The 23,975-nt window shown below is 43.1% G+C and overlaps 2 protein-coding genes and 1 long non-coding RNA gene across 3 annotated transcripts; 1 reads left to right on the top strand and 2 right to left on the bottom strand.

The window, feature by feature from the left end:
• Positions 1-6,402: 6,402 nt before the first annotated feature.
• Positions 6,403-15,189, top strand: LOC120744027. Its single transcript, XR_005698284.1, has 2 exons — positions 6,403-8,076; positions 8,259-15,189. It is a non-coding gene; the product is annotated as an uncharacterized LOC120744027 (long non-coding RNA).
• On the bottom strand, positions 14,441-16,323 carry LOC120744007 (adenosine receptor A3-like). The gene is made up of 3 exons (XM_040048118.1): positions 15,763-16,323; positions 15,210-15,673; positions 14,441-15,085 (listed from the first exon to the last, which is right to left on the bottom strand). Exons 1-3 carry the CDS (start codon positions 16,296-16,298, stop codon positions 14,913-14,915), a joined length of 1,173 nt encoding a protein of 390 aa, XP_039904052.1. The 5' UTR covers positions 16,299-16,323; the 3' UTR covers positions 14,441-14,912.
• A 1,410-nt stretch (positions 16,324-17,733) lies between these two features.
• On the bottom strand, positions 17,734-20,126 carry LOC120744014 (transcription factor Spi-B-like). Its single transcript, XM_040048131.1, has 6 exons — positions 20,023-20,126; positions 19,799-19,833; positions 18,912-19,119; positions 18,696-18,802; positions 18,303-18,450; positions 17,734-18,074 (listed from the first exon to the last, which is right to left on the bottom strand). The coding sequence occupies exons 2-6, from the start codon at positions 19,817-19,819 to the stop codon at positions 17,767-17,769; spliced, it is 792 nt and encodes a 263-aa protein (XP_039904065.1). The 5' UTR covers positions 19,820-19,833; positions 20,023-20,126; the 3' UTR covers positions 17,734-17,766.
• Between the last annotated feature and the right edge of the window lie 3,849 nt (positions 20,127-23,975).

The raw sequence follows: 23,975 nt of genomic DNA, 5'->3' as shown, positions 1-23,975 counted from the left end.
CATATAGAACAGTCTAAAGCCCGAGCTTCTGGTTGATTAGGATTAATAAGACAGAAGGAAGGAAGTTTCCTATATTCTTCAGTGGGATTTAGGTTACATACATTTCAGGTCAGCTAACTGTATAGTAAGCAGAGCCTGACCAATATATGATATCAGCACGAGCAGGACAGGAACATGACATCAGCATGATATCAACATGACATATGGTGTCATCATGGTTTGTCCATGTGAATGACTTGACTCTAGTATTGAAAATACTGTCAGCATATGTGGCATACTAGACAGCTAAGCAAATGGTGTTGCCTAGTAAACTACTTTAATACATAACTACTAAGATACATTTCTGGAATGTCAAAAAAATATTACTCATCATTTTCACGTTTTTCATTAGTGGAAGATACTGTAGGCAGATGTGAGGCTACCAGGCAACACATTTAAATATACATTTTAAAAAACAGATACTCTGTATATACAAAGTTATAAGCAGCACACACATGTAATAATCTGAAACGGAGATTTTTCACACAGGAAGTCTAAATGTGTTAACATGAAGTATGACCTTAGTTGGTGTAATGACAAAAATTATGTTTATGACAATTTACTCTAACGTTAACTTAGTTTATGCATTTGATTAAGGGGGAGCGTCAATCATCCAATACCTTTTTCTTTAGCATGGTGGGGAGCTCACAGACGGTTTAACAAATTCCAGGGGGAAACTTGGCTTAAATAATCAAACCTAGTGCTGATGTAACACATACACCACAATCACAGACTTGCATTACCAGCACTGGGAGCATTGCTGTGCAGTTTGGTTAGGAGTTCTGAAATCTGATGAGCTGTCATGGCCACAGATTTGTCAAGAGCAGTGGTGATGCAAAGTTAGGATACTGGCCACAGATCACATATGTTGCTGGCTCTGCCTGTTTCAATATAGCACCCGTGGTCAAAAGGTCAGGTGTTTTAGTGCAATGAGGAGGCCAGTACAGCATTGAGCTAAATAAAGCTATGAGATCAGCGAACACCGAAAAGACATGCACATTAGGGGCTGTCTACTGCTCCCAGTGGAGCACCGTCGACATTATGAACAACCAAAACTTCACAGATTTCTATGAACTCTTTGCACACTGACTACTACAGTACCGAGAGCCTTTATGGATATAGACAGTAAACCGATCGACTCTTTTAAACACTCGGATAACCTTAACATGGTCACATCTTACACAATTTTAACAAAGCAATCAGATCACACACATATGCTGTAAATTCTCCCATGGCCTTTCCTTTGAAACTCCTACGACTCTTAGTTTCACATGTTGATACAACTTTCACAGCAGCAAGAAATGAGTCCCATCTGCGAGCATGCAGAGGGAAAATGAAATCACAGCGAACGCTTGGAAGCGGTTTAGCCGAGTGTGAGTTGGCAAAATATCCCTTTGATCCCCAAAGCGGAAAAACTTCCAACTAACTGTCCATAAAAGTTCCTAAAAACCGCACACAAGCACTTCCAGTGGTAGTCATTGTATGCTATCGACCAGTTATTTTCTGTTTTTCAGTGGATATATAACCAGCAAGCCACCGCTAACACACTCGAACTGACATGCTAGTTGGCTAGCTTGGGAGCTAATAATACTGCAATAAACTGCAAACTAAGTCTGAGAGACGCATTAAACTAGCCGAATACAGAACGAATGCTTGAGTAAATATTAGAGGAATTCCCTGCTAAACACGTGAGTCCCTGAATCACTACATCCACAGCGGGAAAATGCGAAATATGTCAAATATCCCAAAACTTCCAGCACACTCGAAGCGAAGCAGCTGCTGCAGCATGAAAAGTTGCTACACACAACAAAGAACTATATGAGAGCACACTCACCTCACAACGGCTCTCCTGCCCCGCTCCTACAGGCACACGCTTTTTGTTGTGTGCCCCTTTTTTCTGTAGAAAAGTAGCCTCGTGATTCGGGAGTATTTCCAGGGCAAAACAGCTGCGTTTGACAGAAAAAGGCGGAATGCAAAGTATGAGTTTGGTATGAAATCAACGCGCGGAGGAAAACGCACGGAGGCAGAGGCGTGGCGTCGAAACGCACACACGCAAAAGTTTTGTGGGTCCCAAGGCAAACTCCTCCCCGGACATCAGACTCCTGGTGGGATAGCTGGGAGATATGAGGAAGGTGGTAGTCGTAATGCCACTTTTTTGTCTAGGAAAAATCACTACATATCGCGTGCCATCGGGGTGGATGGTTAGGTCCCTGGATAATGCACCTCCTGTCTACACGGACCTCATACTTTGGTTACTGCAGGAGAAATACTACTGTTAATATATAAAGCTCCATTCAGGATTCATTCTGAATATGAGAACACGCATTATTTGCACGTTTGCTTTAACTTTTGAATATCATTAATTACAGTTCTGTCTGTCTATCCGTGTTCTGTAGTTGTGGTACTATATACCCAGCAGTGAAGCTTTAACAGGCCCTAAGCCAAGATGTTTCAGGGCCCTGAGAGTGGTAGGCGGGGAAAAATATCATTTCTTTTGCTAACTTGTTATCAGAGGGGGGGGGGGGGGGGGGGGGGGGGCTAGACTGTGCCCCACCTGACATTGGAGAAAAGACAGTGTGGGCACCCCGACAAGGTCAGCAGTCAATCACATGGCCAGTACAGAGAGACAGAGCATGGCAGCTAAATCTGCACCTATGGTTTGTTCAGAATAATCAACAAACCATCGGTGCAACAACAAAAATGTCTTTGAAGGAAACCCAGGGTTCAGCTGGCCAAGAGGTTCAACATTGTTGCCCTTTTGTTTTGAGGAAACGGTTTACCACTGTGTTGTTACTTAGTCAGAATGATGAAAAGATGCAAAGTAATGTACATAGATACTAAGACTGAATTAGCAACCAGGTCCAAATGGGCATCTGCCTTAGGATCACTGAGGGGACTCGTATAACAAGTGACATGGGCTATTTTAATTGAATCGCAATATACAATTGGAAGACGCATGCTGCTTCGTGCTGCTTGGTATTCATTTTGATAACTAATGAGGTGCCTTGGCCTAAGGAAACTATTGGCTCACCTTGTTTTGTGCATTTCTTAAGGTTTTTGTGCCTGGGGGCACCAATGCAGTATATTTATTATATACTAAACTGCCACCTGGTGTCAGTGTTTTGTGCTTTTCTTAGATTAGAGAAAAACAGAGGCAGGACAAATGGGTTTGCAAAAACCCAGGAGAAGGCAGGAAATGAAGATATTTCTGGGGCAGGACCCCCAACTGTGCCCCCCTAAGACCTACCTACCTGCCCTGTCTGTATCTGGTTGGATTCTTTAATGCTAAAATGTATGGCTCAAATGTCACATAAGAAAAGGAAAGGCTGAGCATAACAAAACTCCCAGGAACGGTGAACAAGAAGAAGCGCAGGGCCAGTAGGGACAAGAGAACTTTTAACCCCCTGACAGCATTTTGGTCTGGGGTTGTCCTTTCATGTGGCCACTGGAGGGCAGTAGCACCTTAGTCATGGGTATTTTAAAAGGACAGCATGACAGCTGTCAGTTGCATTGACCAAAGAAATAAGTGGCAAATTGTGGGTTTGTTTTGTTTTTAATTAGCCCTCTGATTTTAGGAAACGCATGGATATGCTTGATCTTTTAGTTGTAGATGAATTAGGAAGAATGGCATTACCAGAAATCTGATGGTAAAAATCTAAGAATTCAAAACCGATCTGGATGATTTGTGCAAGTCACAGTGACTGAGAAACATTTGATGCTTGGTGATAGACATCAGAGAGAAAACTACACAGCAGCAGTAAGATTCTTTTTTAAAACATTGGCTGGGTTAGGGTTAGTTAGGGGGGTTGTTAGGGTTGGTTTAATTTTGACATGTGCAAACATGTCTGCATCTCAGCCTGCCTTTATAAAGTGCTATCCTTTCCCAGTGAGGACTCCGGCTGAAGTGGAGATCAGGTATTTCATTTTTCACTGAGCTTTTAGAAACACTTCAGAGTGACTGAGCAGAAAGGTGGAGGTATAAAATTCAAAACAAAAGGGATAGCTATTATGAACTTTGAAGAGGTTCTCCATTTTTTAAAAGATTATATTTTCTATTCTGTTACTGCAAGTAGGCGAAATAGCCAGTCGCAACCTGTTTGCCTTGCTGCCATTTGACAAGCTGCACACAAGTAGCATGCCACCAGTAGTTTCTTCCCTTGGGCTTTGACATTACTAACCTAATGCAATGACTAAATTATTTATGTTTCATTTTCATTCATTTTATTATTTCATTTTTTGTCATTGTTTTTGTGTTGCATGTTTTTAATTAAATTATCTTGAGTAAGCCTCTCTCTCTCTTATCCTTCAATACTCATCCACACTCAGAGTGCTGGAGGCTAGATTATTCCGGATTGTAGGAAACACTTGATAATGGAAACTTTCTTGAATGGGAGGAAATGCACAATGCAATTTTGAATGCATCTACCCTGGAAACTATGCAAGCTAATCTAACCAAGCAAGTCTTGGTAAGTTTTACATGTATTATTCCTCATACTAACTTTTACTCGCCTTCTAAAGCCATTGTGTGCCGCATAGGAACGGACCTTTAGAAATCCCTCCCCCACACACCGTTACTATTAACACTATTAATGAAATATACAGTTCTGTTTATCTAAGCTAAAACATGCAATATCGTCCTGTAAGAAAAATAAAAATCAGAAAATTAAGTGGTCCAAAATGATACATCTTCAGCCAAAGAGTGTATGCATTTACTCCGTTTTACCACTAGATGGAGCGCCACATCAATCTCCATTGAACAAAGTACAAAAAACGGTACTTTGACCACAGTCAGTGAGCTGCTCATGTTTGTTGAGATGCTCTTTTATACAAATTAACCTCACGCTTGCGTTTTTTATTTACTATTTCCTATTTTAACTGCTGGGTTACACCTGCTTATATTGGCCCACATGTCCAGCCCCTTTGGCGACCCCTTTCATCCCTATATAAGTTACAGTCAGGCTACAAGCTAGTGGGGCTAGCCTCTGTTTCTCTCCTCTAGAGTCTCCCGCAGGTGAGCGCAAACTTTATCTGTCATTTTAGGAAACGTGAACTTTTATTTTGGCGTTTTTTATTTATTTATTTATTTTGTTTAAAATTTTCTGTGTTTAAAATGCTCTTCAACATCTAGTTTAATAAGGAGCTACTGGAGAAGCTACATTTAGTTTTTAGAGATAAGTTAGCTGAAGGTGACTCAATGTTGCGCTAAGGTCACGGACTGTAGACCAGCATTCAATAAACATTTACAGTATTTCACATTTCATAATCAGTACGCTAATTTTATCCTTACACATAATAGAAGAGGGAATGTAATAATTCTGAGGCTAAGGCCTCTTAAATCTACTCTTCATGTTGATTTATGATTTATGTTTTTTTGAGCAGCTATATATAACATGTTTTACTTAAGTTAACCCTATTTGTTAAATGTCGAAATATAAATATGATTTTGTATTTTCTTATGTAGATCAGAAAAAATGAATAAATATCTATTTTAATTTTTTTAACCTATTTTAAGAGAAGATACCTAACCTGTAAATAAGCCTGACCTGTTATAAAGTATATAGTAAGTAGTAAAGCACAATATAAGTTCATTTTTTAATTGATTAGGATACAGTTTATGAGTAAATACATCAGCATTAGAAGTATCGCTGTGTGTGATCTTGCACGAAAACCAAGGTGAGTAAATCAGTAACAGTGTAACTTGTCAGTCTTGTGTGTGTGTCTGCCTAGACTTTGAAACAGGGCCCATTTACACAGGTTGTGTTTTGAATTAATGCAAATATTTGGCAGGTAGAGGTTTTTGTGTGCTACAGTAAATATAACTGTGCATGCAAGCACCCAAGTTGCTCAGGTTATTGATACCAGGAGAAATAAAACGGGCGGCGCGTCCTTGTGTGAACTGGGTGTGAACACCAAAACACACAGTTATCAAATTCAGCTGGCAGAGCCAGTTAAAGGCAGGCAAACATCACAATGTGCCTTTTGAAAATACACACGGCGGCTCACACAGTGATTAGCACGTAGTTTACTTATTATCCGCTGGATTATGCTTTACTGAAAACTGGTGGCAAATGTTGGCAAAATGCCCCACAGTGCTTTCTTCCTTTAGGGATTAGTGTGAAGTGTGTGTAAGAAAAACCTGCTGTGCATTTAGAGTGCATCTGTATCTACAACTTTACAGTGCCGTCTAGCTGTGACTATATTTGTCCTCCCTTCCTTTTCTCTCTTGCAGGGGGACAGGAGAGTCGAGAGTTGGAGGGCTGCCAAAAGAGGCCGGCCCGCCTCGCAGCTGAAACTTTTACAAGCCAAGCAGGAAGACACACGGAGAGCGATCGAAGAAGAAAAGGAGGAAAAGAAAAAGTGAGAAAGACATCTGAGCTCCTTTCTCTCGATCTTTCTGTCTCGCGTCTCTGTGTCTGCCTTCTGCCCGTCTCTCCTTTTCTTTTCTTCTTCCTTGTTAAAGCCATACTGTATTTGCCCGCCTTTGTTGGCAGGGGGTAAATGTAGGGCTTGAGGACAGGGCGGGAGGGAAGTAATGGAGGGGTGTGGGGACTTTGAGTTCAGAGAGTTCAGCTGAGGAGAGAAATAAATTCATAAACAACAAAGGAGACGTGACGTCAGGGTTGAGGGGCTGTCCAACCTGCTGCCTGAATCTGAGCCTCCATAGAAGAACCGGATTCTTCACACCACGTGTGTGTGTGCGTGCGTGTGTACAGTATGAACGTGTGTGTATGTGTGTGTGCGTCCATTGTCCTGTCTTTGAGAAAAGACTTGTGGTGTTCAAGCAGAGAAGCTGGGCTATTGTGGTCTGCTTTGTGTCCGCAGTTGGTGTTTGAAGACTGAGAGAAGCCTCTGGTAATGTGTGTGTTGGTATCTGTTTGGCCAGTCAGAGGACTCCGCCGCTATTATTACAGCAGCTGCGACAACGAATTAGGCGTTTCACTCGAAACAAGCTTTGCTTTTTGTCTGTAATTGGTTGCTTGAATCGAATGGTAGAAGAGTGTTCCTGGGTTTTTTTAGAGTTACACTCAGTATTTTCAAAATGACATCAGCTCGGAGGTGAGTGCTGATTGGTTGGCTCGGCTTGGGATACCCGCTTCAGCACCAATGATTGGCCCGCAAGCTGGCTACAGAGAAGGTCGGCCATTAATGAGCAGATGGATTTATGTTTTCTCTCCTAATGATTGAGGTCATCTAGAGGCGACAGCTCGCTGATCCAAGATCTGCATTGGTGTTCAACTATCATGCTCGGGTGAGAAAGCAAAGGGAAACCTGGGAAGGATGCCAAAGGCAGGGGGGGAAAGTATCCACCCTCCCTGCTCATTGATTCATTTAGCTGAACTCTCTCAAAGCCCTCCCTCTCACGAGGGCTGATATTATCCCCAATGGAGGGAGAGAGGACGAATTGAGGGGAGACGCAAAGAAAAACGGGCAGAACAGAGATGTCAAAAAAGACAGGAAGTCTGCCAGGAATCCTTTTTCTGGTGAGAGAACTTGAAAAACAAAAGTCCAACAGCGTATATAAGAAATCTCAAGCCAGTTTGAGCTTCTTTAAAAAAAATCTATTGACTGTATGAACATGGTGAGATGCAACAATATGGCAGAAGTGTCGGGATCTGCTTGTCTCTCTCGCCATCTGTCTGTTGCTGCAGGATAGTATGAGTGGGGTATGTGGACAGAGGTGCGTTTTGGATATTGGATAATAAAGGTGTACGTTAGCCGATACCGGACTGTTTTGTGTCGCCGCGTCGGCTCACGACAGTTGACGTTTCTTCTCGTACTTTGTTTCCTTGTCTTTCTGTGGCACACTCTCAGTCTTAACTCTTTTCTCGGACTCCTCCTCTTTCTGTTCCTTCTCTCGCTACAGCATGTCACTCCCTTCCTCTTTCTGTGTCTCTGCACCCCCCACCTCCTCCCGTCCTCCCCTCCTTTCTCTCTCCTTCCCTCTTGGCAGCGGTGCCAAAGTGGGCTGGCAGACCGAAGCAAACACAGCACAGGGCAGAGCAGAGGGTGATCCAAAGGCTGGTGATTTGATTATGTGTATGTCTGTGTTCTTAACTCCTCTGTTGTTGGCGTCTTCTCGTGTTTGACTCTGTTTTGGTTATACGCCACTGACAGTAATGCAAGTCTACTGCTGGTCTGTTTTGGACCTCTTTGCTGTTGGTGTGTTTGATATTGTCGTTTGTGTGTGTATGTATTTTCTTTTCGCGTGTGTGTTACAGTGGCTGTGTGTGAGCAGACGTCCCTCTGTCACCTCGTGTACGGACAGACGCACTCACGCCAGTAGGAGGGGATTGTGGGAAGGGGGTGTAGCTCTCAGAGGGTGTGCTCTACTCCTCTCTTTTCCCTTCTTCCCGCCATCACGGCCCTCTTCTCCGTCAGTCGTCCGGCCCAGCCCGCCGCTCACTACAGGCTTCAGGTATTTTCCTTTTTTTAATCCTGTGACACCTTTTCCCTGCAGTCTGTCTCCCCGAGTTCCTCTCGCCCTGTTCTCTGTCCTTTATCGTGGTCTTTCTCCTAAACGTTGTCTGTTGTTATCGGTTGCCACGCCGCACTCTCCTCGGCGCCATTTTGGCTCAATGTACATAACAGGAGAAACTTTTCTAGAGCTCAGAGGGACACTGCGACTCCCTGCTGACAGTCTTCTTTCCCCTGGTGTCTCTATCTCTTTCTGTCTTAACCCGAACCCCTCTTTGCCGCAGGACAGCAGGCTCTGACGGGGGGTCAACAGTATTTTCTGTGGTTTTCTGTATTGAACAGGTGTCTCTTTGGAGACTGGTAGGAGGGACGACAGGCCTTCTTGGTTACTCACTGACCTCAGAGGGTTGTGTGGCTTGAGAATGGTTGTAAGCTTCAGGTTAGTGTAAGTATAGGTGCTAACCAGTGTTGAAGAGCTGTTATGGGACGAGTGAGGCACAAATCTCTTATCATCCGGGGCCATGGCGATAGAGGTAATATAAGGACAATATTTACTTCCTTTGTTTCTAGCCACTGTAAAAAGTCTGATATATGGCAGAAGTTTCACAGAAACATGTTTGCTGGTGCCGTTGTGTATCCAGTTTTATGCTTTTTCAGTCTAGAGTTGTGTCTGTTTGCCAAAAGGTAGCTGCTACAACACTGCGTCATTAACATCTTTATATACTTTACATTTCAGAGGAAGCATTGGGCAGAAATGAAACTGACGATGCTGTAAAGAAAAAGGTTTTTTCAGTAGTGAGACGAATGTTTTGTTTTATTTGGTTTTGTTGTTGTTGTTTTGTTTTGTTTTTTTTGACGCGCCACATGAGAAGAAGAAATTTAAAGATGAGCGGTAGCATTTGTGTGACTGGTGTGTATTTAGGCAACATGTAAAACTGTCGTATATAAGGGTAATTTTGATTACAGCTGTATGTCAGAGACCAGAACACTGCACTTGAATTAGACAAGCGAATGTGCATATTGACCAAGAGCCGTTTCAATAATTTAACCAAATTTAGTTGGTCAGATATTACATTGAAATATCTGCTTACTGTACATGTAATTAGGAACCTAACTGGACAACTTTATGCCAGAGCTGCATATTGCATCTAAATAGGAGTTGGTGTTAAAATGGCGCCTTCATGCCACGTGTAAACAGTGAACACCATCAGACCTTTTCATCATACCCCTCACAATTAGCGGCTATGCTACTCAGTCATGTCTCTATTTTTTCTGAATGCTTATCTTTCGCATAAAGTGGCAAATGGCTGCATAACAAAAGTAAACTAGTTTTTTGTTTGTTTGTTTTTTGGATTTTTTGCATATCAAAATGTGGTACTAAAGAAAGACAAACGTTAAGAGGAAAAAGGGCTTGAAAAAATATAGAGATCAAAAGTTACAGAGATAGAAAGAGAGGTAGGAGTGGGAGTGCTCTTTCCCCGCCCCTCTCGTATCCTCAGATGAACTTATCGTGTTGCCTCATAATGCTTCTGAGTTTTTCTCCTAGAGGCAGTCAGGCTTACTTCCTTCATTCAGCCTCGACATAGCTGATTGGTTGATATCTTGGCTGACCGACCGCGGTTTGGAGCGAAGCAACAGGAAGTTTCTCTTCTCATGCAGGAAGCTGCAGCTGTTTCGTCCTGACATACACTGCTTTGCACTTTTGCACGCATTCTCTTTGTGTGCATGTGCATATTTGTGCACATGCACACACGCACACATGCACTGGCTTTGAAATGGCATACCTTTCCAAGTGTTTGTGATTATATGCTGTATACGTGCATGCTTGTGTACAGTCTGCACCGTGTGGCATTTGTAAATGCTCTAACATGTGGGCGTGTAGCGACATGCGAGGCCAGGATTCTGAGCTATCAGAAACATTTGAAACCATGGTAACCACACATCTCATTAGCACATTAGCAAAAGCATAGACAAGTGGAGATGAGAGGACAGAGAAAGTAGATGGAGAGGAGGAAAGCGACCTTTCTTCATTCGGAGATTTTAGAGACACACACTAGTCATTCGACTACTTGGAGGACTGTCCACACAGCCCAAGCCTGCAGATTGGCTGTTTGGCCTGTCAGCCATAGCTCCTTGTCTATATGTGTATCTATGGGTCAGGTTGTTGTTGGAAGCTGATAGTCAGCACAGTGACTCCCATATGCTCTTGGCGTATCTGGGTCATATATCTTTTCCTCAAACAAACTGTCCAGCATGTTTATCCAGCTCTCAGGCTGACTCATGTCAGTTCAACATTTGTCTGTGCAGCCATCTACTGCACAAAACCAAAACACTGATCGCAAAAGCCTGGAAGCCTTTTTATTTAATTACCATTCATCTAATCAAGATCAACTGAGCTCCTTTAATGCCCACAGTTTGAGCAACTGTGCTGTGTTGTCTGTACCAGTGTACGGTTGTGTTAGTACACACATATGGCAGCATATCTCCGCATACATGCGAGCATGAGCTGTGTGTTGTGCCTAGCTAATGAGGATATACAGAACATCAGAGCGGGCACCATGCCAAGCGGGATGGTAGAGGCTCAGTGCTCCTTCGTCCTCTAATGCAGGAATACAGCGTTCCTGAGAGAGTGGGAGGATGAAAGCTTGTGTGATAAAGTCACCATGGTGCTTTTAAGAGGATCAGTAAGAATGGACGTGAGTTAGACAAGCAGTCAGTCGGGGAATTCTTCACTCTGCCATCTATTGTGGCTTACTTCCTCCATCAACGCCACCGCTCCTCCCCCTCTTTAACCACCACCTCCACCTCCTTACTCCCCTTATTGAAATTCTGCCTGGCACACAGACTCTGTCCATTCTTGGCACAAAGCTCAGAGAGCGAAAGAGAGAGAAACACACAAGAACCTGTACCAATCGTCTGGTGCCCCGTCCGTTGTGTCTGTGCCAAACATTCATTCTGTCTCGCGGACCGAGGGACCGGGCGAGCCAATAGGTGTTTTCCTGCCTCTGCTTCCTGTGATAATCTGCTCCAATTTTGAGGACTTTTGTTGGCAACTGGGTACGCTGCGAGTGTTCTGAGATTCGATAATTAACCCGCGTGTTTACGTTGTTTGCATCGGACGAGGAATAAATCGCCCGGTGGGGGACAAAGTCTGAATCCTCCCGTCAGTGGAGGAGAGGAGCTAAGGCTGGTTTCCATTATATTCTTAATCCTTTTTTTCACGTGGGTTTCTGTTTGTTTTAATGTGGAGACGTGAAGTTTGTAAAACCTGGTTCCCTTTGCTCGCCGTTTTAATGGCGTTTGCTCTTTGTTTGACACCGACATGTTTAGAAAGAAAGAAGAAAGGACAAAATGAGTGGGCACGCCGTGGTCAATATGTCCATTAAAACATTAAACCAGCCATTCTGATTTTAGTCTGCGGTCCACAGAAGTCCACTTTGGCTTCTTTCTAAAAACATAATGAAGGCAAAGTGTTTCTTAAAAAGGCCTCCCAGTTTAGTAACTGGTATAAAAAGACTTGATGTTGAAATTTTATTCTGTGGGCTTTATAGAGAAAAGTGATGCCAAAGAGCTCAAACTGTCAGAGGCTTTTGGAAACCTCAAAATACACGTGTGACTGTCACCCAGAGAAGGATGACAAGGCCGAAGCAGGAAATCGCCTCCAGAAAAACACATCCTGGTTGGTCACAGCAGAGTCGTGTTATCAGAGGGTACGAGTGGACAAGGCCCACGTTTCTTGGCTTACACTGAAACCGCCGCTGTGAATTTACAAACATTCAGCCGTGATTCTGCTGTGACAGATGCACAGTCTGTCTGATGGGCAGATGGGATTAGCTCAGAAGGCCAGATTTCTCCAAGTTCCTCCAGCTGCCCCGCAGACGAGAGCTGCGTTTATTTTCAAGAAAAAGTTATCGGGCCAGCCGGGACATACGTACCTGCTGTAAGCGCCACAGAAAATATCTGCGCCCGCAGACGACAGCGCCCAGCGGCCTGCACGTGACTGACCGAGTCGACTCCAGTTTTGCGCAATTAACCCAGAAAGCACAGAACTCCCCACCAGCATTTATTGTGTGCATGTTTTCCTACTCGGATGTCTTGTTAAATCTTCGTTAACTTGACCCATTTCTCCGAGAGCACTGCGTCGTATCAGCCTCGTCCTCCGAACGCGGCTGCAGTCGGGGGACGTTTCTTGGCGACTAAGCAGAGCCCATAGATCTGTCACTGGCGTGGTGACAGAGTCGGGCGTCACGCCAGCGCACCCCCACCCATTCTGCCTGTCTGGTCTTCTGTAGTCAGTCTAGCAGGGTCTACTGCATGCTAACTATAGGCTGGTCTGGACCAAGTCTCAGGGGTTGTGGCTGTATGCTAATTTATGCAGGCGGTGTACCTTCTAACCTCATCTCTGTTAGTCTGAGGCCCCGGTCTGGCGTTTGTCTGCCACTCATTAACCCCGCAGTTACTGGCATGTCAACCTGATGTGCACGGAGCTAATCTTTGTCTCATGTTTAGCAATAGTTTAACTGGTAATGGCTGAAGGAGAAGCAACGACTTCCCAAATGAATCAAACTTTAACAGAGCAAAATGCCTGCCCGCTCTGTGAGGGTGCTACTGAAACATTACACGGACAGAAACATGCTGCACGCGGTCGTGGCTTCGTCCAGCTGCCTGATAAGTAAAGTTAGAGTTTCCCTCTCGCTCCGTGATAGAGTGTCGTCTGGCTCTTTTGGCTTCGCCTTAGTGTTGGCACAGGACTAACTCTCCATCACTCCCGATAGAACAGCTGTGCTTTCTTCATCACGATGCAGCAAGCTCACGAAAAACCTAAAAGGTAGACCCTTACAGTGTTTTAAAGCAGACCTAAAATGGCCGATGTGCAAGACGCCATTTTGTGTTTCGTTGTTGTGTTTTGGGGGGCAGAATCCCAGCTTTGTATTCAATGAGAGGCAGCTGGTGGAAGCCATATTTGCAGGCATCTGTGTGTGTACCTCCGTCTGAGGAGCAGCAGCCAGCCTGCACAGGGATAGCCGCTGCAATGAGCTCAGTTTTTGGCGAAAACGGAGGATTCCTGGCACAGAATCGAGCAGCTCGCTTTTTTTCTCTCTTTCGATCACATGCCAGAGTCTCAGGAAGCCAGTGAGTTGTTTGTTGGGCTTTCACACATTAGTGCTCTCACTTTCCGTCGTCCACTCACCGTTGAAATGATTTGTCTCTGATTTATTTTAACGGAACGTGTTTCTTAAAGACGTTACAGAAAAACGGGGTCGATCGTGAGGATCTTCTTTTGTTTAGAAGCGATAAATGTTTCTCCAAATCTTGGCAGTTGAAGACTTGTTGGCGTGAGCACTTTCACTCGTGACTTTGAGCCGTACCTATTTTAAACCAAATAAAACAGACACGGAGAACAAAAGCAAAAATGCAACGAGGCTCCTTTTTGCAGAGGTTGAATTTCAACACCTCGCTCGAAGATATTGTGAAAAATGTAACTTTTAAAAGTACACGAGAATAAAAGTTGAATAACCAGATGATTTCAGTGAGTTAGTTAATATTATTGAGCGCTTTCTTTCTTTGTGCCGTTGCAGGAAGGATACCTTTGCGGATCTTCGATGTTGAAGCAACGTGGATGCTGTCCTTGGAGCTGAGGTAGTAGATTGAATAGTTGTGGGGTTGTGTGACCTCTTTTTTAAATAACTATACAATCTACTGTCTTTCCCAAGAGACAGCCGAGTCAGCCGCTCGCCGACTGCCGTCTCCAAGCAAAAACACGAGCTTTCAGCAGTCTTATTCTTGTTTTCACGCCGAGCAGGTAAATAGGCCCAACATTTTTAGAAAGGTGAACCTGGGGTGTGTTTGACTTGGGCTCTGACAGGGTGAGGTAGTAGGTTGTATAGTTTGGTGGGTGGGACTGCACCCTGCTCAGGTGATAACTATACAGTCTATTGCCTTCCCTGAGGAGCTCACTGCACACTGAGGAACATACAACACATGCTCATGGCTCAAGTATGACGTTTATTGCCAGATATAATAAAAAAGGAGGAGGAAGCATGATTAGTGTTGAATTGACTGGAAGTGTTAACTTATGTGCTTTTAAAAGATGTACATTTTAATAAAGTCACATTTGTCTTAAATAAGTTGTCCAAAAATCAGTGAATGGCAACTTGAAATTATTTGTCACACACTGCAGTTGTGATTGTCGTCGAACAGGAGCTGTGCCGTTTGTTAGTGTGTGCCGCCCTCTAGTGGAGACACAGGAAATTGCTATCTGTAGAATAAAGTTTGCACAAATATCCATAAATGGAAATTACACTCAACTGGGTCTTTCCCCAGTCTATGTGATTCGCTTTAATAAAGCTTTACATGATGGTTGAACACAGACTCTATGAGCAGATAGAAACTTCCTGACAAAGTCCAAAAGGCCCTTTATTGGAGACTGGTCTTCCATCTTTATCCAGATGTGTATGTTAATGGCTCAGCTGCATGTTAATGATCTGCGAACCTGCTTTTTCCCGATGGCAACAGTTTAACCACGCAAGGAAGCGCCTCCATAATTGACCGTAGGCCTGCTGGATCTTTGGAATGCGACAGGCATAGATCACAGGGTTGACTGCTGAGTTGGCGTGAGACAGGAGAATACCTGGAACATTTGGATTGGCTAGTGTTACATTTCACAGCAAGTGGTGTTAATGAGTCACATGCTCTCGAATATTTAACAACCAGCTGCAAACTGCGTAGGGGCTAGAAAAAGTACTGTCACCTGCCTGTATAGAGCGTTCCCTGTGTGACAGCCTGAGGGCCTTGAAACAACAGCAGACAGTTCATCAGGTGGAGAGGAATCCAGCAGCCAGCAAACAAGATGAGGACGAGAGCCAGGGAGCAGGCCAGCCTCTTCTCCCTGAGCAGAGAGGCCTGGGTCTGAGGGCAGCTGTCCTTTAGACGTCCCTGTAGGCTCCAAAAGATTCGAGTGTAGAGGAGGGTCATGACCAGCAGGGGTGCCATGACACATCCGAGAAAGTTGAAGTAGACCATGAAAGGGAGGGAGATAACTGAGAGGAAAGTGCACGGCGGACGGATGAAAGAAGTGGAAGATGTGTTGGTAGAATCAGATGCTGGGGAGGAGTAATTGTGCCAGCCGAATAGAGGAGTGAAGCCAAGGAGACATGAAAGCATCCAGCAAACAGACACGCCGATCCATGTGTGCCTTTGTGTGGCCAAGGCTTTGTATCTGAAAGAGGGATAAAGCACAATAAAAGGGAAAACCTGAAAATATCACAGTGTTCACTTACAAAACAGGAGACCCAGAGCTCACCTCACCTGAGTGGTGTGTGCAACCGCAGGTATCGGTCCACAGCAATTGCTAGCAGTGACAGCACAGATGCCTGCGTCAACACCAGCACAACACAGCTGAGAAGCAGGCACAACTCAGGGATTAGACTCACCCAGCCATCCAATAATACTGCAAGGGGCACAGCGGCCACACCCACAAGGAAGTCAGCCACTGCCAAGGACACGAGGAAGCAGAATGTTGGTTCCCGAAGGGAATCCCGGATACCGAAACACACAGCACACATCACCAACACGTTACCAAAGCAACATGCTGCAGCAATAAGCACTTCCAGTACTGTGTAGGCCACCCAGCTCCATTCAGCCATTAGAGCAAGACAACCAGAAGCTGTTACGAATGACAGAACGAGTTTCCTCGAAGGCAGCTGAGTAACATCCAACACATTCGATGGTTTGTCTCTTGTTCCTTTTGGCTTCAATTTAGCAACAAAGGCACTGAGCTGATACTTTTTATATGCGAACATGCATGCGCTTGTACGTGCACGAACAACAGGCATGCACTCCATGGAGACGCCATCTGTATTTCATCAGTAAGTGAAGAGCCTTTCCCTACTCCCAATAATGTAAATGTGGCTTTTCCACAAAAGGGGTGTGTTTCGTGCTGTAGGGGGTGAAAGAAAGTTGGAGTTGCAGCAAGATGACATTTAAAAGTTCTGTTACGACAAGTCCAAGTAGAGATGTATCCTCAGAAAAACGTATCGAATGAATCAAAAGCGAAAGCTTTCATGCAAACAAAAGTCCCATAAAGACAAAGGTTTTTAATGACATATAATGGTTATATTTATTACCTGACTGAATTTCTGTTACAGTTGCATTTTACTCTGAGCCTTACAGCTTAAGGATAAAAATCACTAGTCTTTACTAGTGGAGAGAATGATCTACAAGAGTTCATCTATGAACTCAGTTTTGACTGTTAAATTTTAAGCCACAAGGTACTTGGTAACCGCAGTAAAGGAAACGTGGATTTCAGGAAAAGGTAGAATTTCTTTTTTGCCTTTCTTTTGGAATGAAAGTATCGAAACAGGTCAAAATCATACAGAAACACAATACATGATACACCAATGAGTCACTTTTACTACTTGACATTGCAAATGTGGCACGAAGAAACTACTGGAACAAAACCTGTGAGTGTGTTCTATAAATCAAGTACTAGTACAACAGTACAATAGGTACTATTGTTTATTTAACTTGGGATTGACACTCAGTTTGGCAGCTTTATGGAAAAAAAAGTCTACTTCTCATCAAAGTTTAGGGTGTGTATCTGTGTGTGCTCGCTTCTGTGTGTGCAGACTTTTCAGATGTTACTGATTAACACGTCTGTTTTTAGTGGCGGTTTTTCCCTGCATGCTCACTTTGCATACAATTTTGGCTGTGGGTGCAGGTCTGTCCGTCCATGTCTGTGTGTATTTGAGCCACATGCACTGTGCGGGTTATCTTTATCATTTTACACACACACACAAGCATATAGTCAGATGTTCTGAAAATATGTGTAGATTTATTTTATCATAAAAAAGACATTTTTGACACAAACAGATCATGTTTTCTTAACCAAAATGAAGAAGATGCTTGTAAACTGTATCTGCTAAACATCTGCGATACAGAATCACACACAAAGAAGAGAAATATGCTACTTTTATTTGAAGGATTTACGTTCTACTTATAAAGTAGATGTTCTACAATAACCTTTTCGATTTACATGATAAAAGCCAGATCACCTCTCCCACCTAGCCTGTACCTGAAGTTTGCATTTACAGTTCTTCCCCTCACACTGAATACAATGTGGGTCTGTATGTATAACTGACTCTGAGCTACGGTGCATCCGCTTCTGGCCTTCAAATACTCAGTATTCATTTGTTATTCAAAATGCCACAGAACTATAATAAGCAGACACGAGATTCATGGGACACCCAAAGTGATTTCCCTTGACATCCTTTGTCCTTATTCTATTTCTATGCTAATATAGACTCATTGTTTCTACTTTGTATTTGAGTCTCCCTGTAGACATTTTAGCGTCTTCTCATCAAAGCGGTAAGTGAGCTTCCGTTTAACTTTGTGAATCTCGCCTGTGCGAGAGTAGTTCCTTAGAGCCCGTGCCATCTTCTGGTACGTCATGGGCTTGCGATTCCCCTTTCGCCGACCCCACAGCTGGGCCAGGCTCTCCTTGTTTTGGGAAGAGAACTGAAATGTGCCAGAGGAGGACTGGACCCACCAGATGCAGCTACGCATCGATGGCGTCTGAAGCATCTCAAACAGGAACTGGAACAGCCGCTCCTTCCTCTTTCCTTAGGAGGAAAAAGGGGATGTAAATACAAATATGAGGTAACACTGTCTCATATGTGCGTGCATGAAAACAGAATGCTGTGTGGGAGACGTTTGGTATCTGTAGGCTGTTGAGAGTTTTAGTTCTTACACACATGTTCAAATGTGGTTCTGTGTGTGTGTGTGTGTGTGTGTGTGTGTGTGTGTGTGTGTGTGTGTGTGTGTGTGTGTGTGTGTGTGTGCCACTCTACCTGACAGTGGTGCAAGAGGCAGGGGATCTCTGTCCTTCCTGCTTCCTGTGTCAGAGGATGGTGACGGCGAATCCTGGTACTGGGAGCTACTGGACTGGGAATCTGAGTCAATGTATCCAGATGCCTCATCGGAATATGCTATGTGTCCCTGTGGTGAACACACACACACACACACACACACACACACACACACACACACACACACACACACACACACACACACACACACAGACACAGACAAAAACGTGTAACTATCTTTATAAATCATACATAACACCAATGAAATGGCTCATGTTAGTCTAAATTCTACTTCGAGTCGATCGTGCCTCTCACACAGTATGAAAAAGATAATTAAGGCTAAATTTACCAGGAAGTTGAGGTTCTTGAACTTACCCACTGGTTGTCATGGGGACTAGGCCAGGCTTCGGGCTGCTGTCTGTATTCCTCACTGTGAGAGCCACAGTGCCACTCATAAGCATGCTGACCTGACCAACTATTCTCTATAGAGAAACACAAAAGAGATACATGTAGAAATAATCCACACTCAGACACACTCTGGCATCTCTCTTATCTTCCCCCCCCGACCATCATTACCATCATGACACTAACCTATAATTCTGCTGCCTTGGTGGGAGTGTATGTGTTGCCCCATTGAGGTCAGAGGTGATGCAGGCGTGTGTGCAGGCTGGACCTCCAGTGAATGCTCCTGCAGGTACTCCTCGATGACTTCCAGGTCAACCTCAGGGCAGGAGGAAGGAGCCACTCCACTCCAGGCTCCCCTGCCTCCACTTAGCTTGATCTCGGTTGCATAAGCCATCTGACACACACACGGCAGGACATAATGAACATTTGCATTTGTTGTATCTATTGTCAGTGATAGCCTGAGGCGTTACTATGACACATAACACCCATTTTGTTTTGTTTTCTTTCTTTCTTCTCATGAAGCCCATTGATGTTCTGTTGTGTGCCACTGTTGTGCTGTGATGCACACAGTGAATGATTTTGCTATCTGAAGATCACTGACGGACACATTCATCAATTTTGAATGAGCCTCGGTCTGTTTAGAGCCCTAAAAAAGGAGCACAGCTCATTGTTATAATAGGATTAATTTAAATAGCACACATTTGCAAAACTTAATCTCGCACTAATGAAATGAATTTGATCCTAGTTCTGTGCTGAAGGGTTTGTGTTTTGGATAAGAGCCGAGGAACAACACTGCAAGCATGTGTATTTTAGTTTGACTGGCAAATTTATGCAAGTGTTTGTGTTTTCATGGCCACAGATAACATGCAGGTAACTGTACCATATGGCTTAGCTTTTCATAGCCCATTTTCCAGTAGCCTTTTACCCTCAGTCTATACATAGATGACATGGTAATATTTAAGACCAAATTGTCACTCAGATCCAGTTATAAATATATAAATATGCCTTTCCTTCCTTCACATGATGCCCAACAAAAAATAGAGAAAGTATCAAAAAAATCTGATCAAACTCACCGTCTCCATTTCTGTCAGCATACCAAAAGGATGATCTGGAAAGAGAAGACGACCTCATCAGTTGAACCAGTGGTCAAAACTTTGTCAAACATGAACTGAGAAGTGAAAGAAGCCGTCACACATAAACTCAACACCACTTCTCTAACTTATCAGACACCATCATATGAAAAGAAACGACAGAAAAAGCTGACTTGAGCGAATAAGCACAGCAAAGATCGACGTACCCGTCGAAGGCGCACTCCTGCGTGTGGTGCAGTAAAGTAATATCCTCAGGCATTAAAAGGCGGAGATGTCAGAATGTGAATGCTCACCTGTGTGATGTTCCACCTGGATGTCATCTCTCTTATACTCTATCCACACATGCCCTCCTCCCCCTCTCATTGGCCAGTGAGGGCTGTCAAAAGGGGGGAGTGGTTTATTTTGCCTATCTATTGTCTCTTCATACAATGTAATTTTTACGGTAGTATTATCCAAAGTGCTACTGTACAGTCACTGGTTTTATAATTGTTTTCAGACGTACAGACGTTTAAATGTCAGCAATAAAGTTTGTCCTGTTTTTGGAGATCGTCAGTGTTTCACATTTTAAGGGAGTCAAAGCCTGCGGTGTGCCTGTGGTTTCTTATCATTTCATTTGGCACAGACGAGGTGCCATGGAGGACAATAATGTGGCTATATTATTTTGATTTTATATTTCTGTTGAGGTCAAACATGAAACTCATATGAGTAGGTTAAAAAATATGATCTGATATATATATATATGATAAATATGATGAGTGATGGGTATTTTACACATTATATTTGTTGCAGAAAAACAGATTCTCTAGAGCACAATAACATGTAGATGTAAGTACATCTAAGGATATTTAGACATTTGTACTGTACCCTAATTTCAGAACTATAACTCACATTAAAACTTATTTGCAGACGTTTTGTATTTACAGCATTCGTTATGTTAAAACTGGGCATTTGCATAAAATCAAGTGAGAGAAGAGTGAAGGCATGCTCTCTATGCAAGGTCCGTCTCCAGGACTACTTAAAAAAAATCTAATCCTAACTAGGAAAAATAATCCTCGGGAATATCATACTTCCAATGCCTAAATGCCAGGATTTAATTATCAATGCTTGGAGTTAAAAAGAGTAAAAATTCTTAAAACACTTAAAAGACTTTACACATCCTCAGGACAATGCAGTTAAGGTAAAATCGTGCTGTAAAAGTAAAATGTTACAACTCATCTGTGTCACAGATAATCCGCTGGCTTCACTTAACCACAAAGTTGTAACTGTAACTGTAATCTGAAATTATTTGTCATCACAGTGATAATGAATGCTCCTACACAATGACATTGTTCTTCATAAACCATTGCAGGGAAGCCAACAGCGGCAGGCATTACATCACCCCGCAGGTTTAGAAAACAGCGTCATTCATAGGTGGCTTTTGATGTGCGCTGCATTGTGGCTGCTTCCTTTTTTGTGCTGTTTTTGTTGTGTGTGTGTTTTTTTTTAAATTTCAGGCGTAGATTCCTGGACACAACATGTGTTGTAGCGCAACATGTGCTTTCTTTCGCACGATGTATATAGGAGAGGGATTTCCCCAAAGCTTTTGTTTGATCTGTGACAACAAACCTGTCAACCTCTTAGAGTCTGCTGCGTGCACTGTCAGGTTCGCTACAACAGTCTCAGTGGTCAAACAAACCAAGTTAAGAGTAGATAATATTAAAGCAGATAATGCCTTTATTCCAATGCTATTTTGTGTGTGTGTTTGTGTGTCAGTGTGTTTAACCTGTGTTCATTTGAGGTCCCGCAAACAGTCCAGTAGGACACGAAACTCTTTTTCTAGTGGCGAGTAAACAGGAGTGTCAGCGATTCTTTATGTTAACCAAATGTTAAACTGATGAACTTTTTACAGTGTAGTTCTGCAAGGCATGCTGGGACATGATGAGCATCTACATCCAAAAAAAGCACAAAGCAAAGCAGCAAACTGTGTTATCAAAGGCCACTGACTCATGATAAGCACTGTGGTAACAAATCCAGCCTATTGCCTGCTTGGATGAATGATATATGGTGCATATGAAGCCGTAGAAGCCGTGGGTATCACAGCACGATAAAAACACCGGGAATCTGGACAATAACTTTATAGCGTGTCATCGATCTGTGTACACGTTCAGTACACTGAAATATTACCACAGGCACATTCCCTGTAAATGATCAGGGTACACAGGGATCATGGTGATTGAGGGTCATTATGTCATAGTGAACGAGCAAACACTTGGTTGGCTTTCAGAGTCAGTAACGTCTTAACTAAAGATATCTGCAGTCAGATGTTTCTGCTGCTTAAATCCAGAGCGATGGTCCAACACCAGGGGTGTCAAACAGTCCTCGAGGGAGCTCTTTACACGCGTCCCTGCTGCAGCACACTGAATAAAATTAGGGCATTAGCCAGACTGCAGAACTTGACTGCTTGCTGATGTGGCCATTCAGCCATTGATTCCTGTTACAGCATCTCATGAGTGAATGAACATAAACATAAATATGCAATAAAAGTACTTTTAGAAGTACATTTTTCCAAACACTTACATTTACTTACATTTATTTAGATTTACTTGAGTATTGTTAGGGGTCGCCACCTCAGCATGCAGTCAAGTTCTATAGTTTTGCTAATGACCTGTTTATTTTATTCAGGTGTGTTGCAGCAGGGACACGTGCGTGTTTTAAATTAATAGAGAATCAGTCCAGAAAAACCTGTCCGGCAAGGGGGAGCCATATCTTCTTTGAAAGATCAGCAGTATTTCCCGTACCTAACGCATGTGATCCCAATTTTTTTTAACTCTCAGGATGCTGACAGTGTATTCCATATATTATATTAAAGTACAACCACGAGTGAGAAAGAAACGACAGAGTAGGCTGTGGTCTTTATAATGAAGAAGGATATATGAGGAATATTTGCTTACAGATCCCATGACCAGTATCATAATATCATAATTCTTTTTTTATGAACCTTCAGTTTCAGGAGGTCTCAGTTACACAAATACCATAGTAAGGATTGTTGCATGAAACTGATACCTATCAACCTATCGACCTATCGACCTATCTATCTATCTATCTATCTATCTATCTCACAAAAAAGTTTTCCATATGTAAGAGTTCATGTACCAATTAAAACAAACTTTCATGCAATTTCCTAAAAAGATAAAATAACCAGGTAATTGCATTTTTTATAAGGTCAAAGTTCATCTCAGGAGCAACATGGGGCGCACACTGATTCAGTTTTACTCAGTTGTACTCTCATCAATCAACCAAATGATTGATGAGAGTACAACTTATACCTGTGACACTTTTATTTTTCCACGTTTGGCAGCTGCACCCTGAGATAAATGCTTAGAGTTTAAGTCAGTTAAAGTCAGAAATGCAGGTTTTCAGGCACTCAAATAATCGAGCTGAGAGGAAAACAAGTTGCCTAATTGTCGACAGATGTTGCATCATTTTTATACAAAAAAACCACCCATGTCTTCATACAAAATTTGAAATTACAGCAACAACCAAAAACAAAAAAACAGCTTGCAGATTCGGGGGGTTGCTTTGCAACGTGTGGTCAACATATGAGAGTCTATATTTCACTCAGAGACACAAACCAAGTAATTTTGATGCCAAAAACTAATGAAGGAAAGAAAAGGAAAAGTCAGCTGTACAGATTTGAAAGTGTTCTGTTGTAGCTCTTGGCACAAAGAGCAGATAAGAGCAATCGCCAGGTCAGATTTGTTTTACCCCGTCTGCATCCATAACATTGCACAAATGTGTGTTAAAGACGTGTCAGTATCCACAGTAGTACCAGTAGTACCAAGACATTACTGCTATCTGCAAGAACAGTTGTGCAAAAGTGTTGAATGAAATGTTTAAGGTTAGAAATAGTTGTAGCTGCAGTTGTAGGAATGATTCTTTGTCAAAATACCCACAAGAGCTTCACAAAAGGACTTGATAAACGTGTTCGGAAAAACCCTCAGCATTCAGTGTTACAGCTGACGGTTAGGGCTCTTAGAGGGCAGTCTGCACCTGGAGCATTCAGGCAAGGCGATAAGGCCAGAGAGACATTGGACCCTTGCACTCAGTAACACACACACACACACACACACACACACACACACACACACACACACACACTTGCACAGGTGGGAGAAATCTA

This window comes from Simochromis diagramma, unplaced genomic scaffold (assembly GCF_900408965.1).
Source record: "Simochromis diagramma unplaced genomic scaffold, fSimDia1.1 OVJJ01000387.1, whole genome shotgun sequence".
Lineage (NCBI taxonomy): Eukaryota > Metazoa > Chordata > Actinopteri > Cichliformes > Cichlidae > Simochromis > Simochromis diagramma.
Note: the sequence above shows the minus strand (reverse complement) of the source record. Positions and strands in the feature narration are given on the sequence as shown.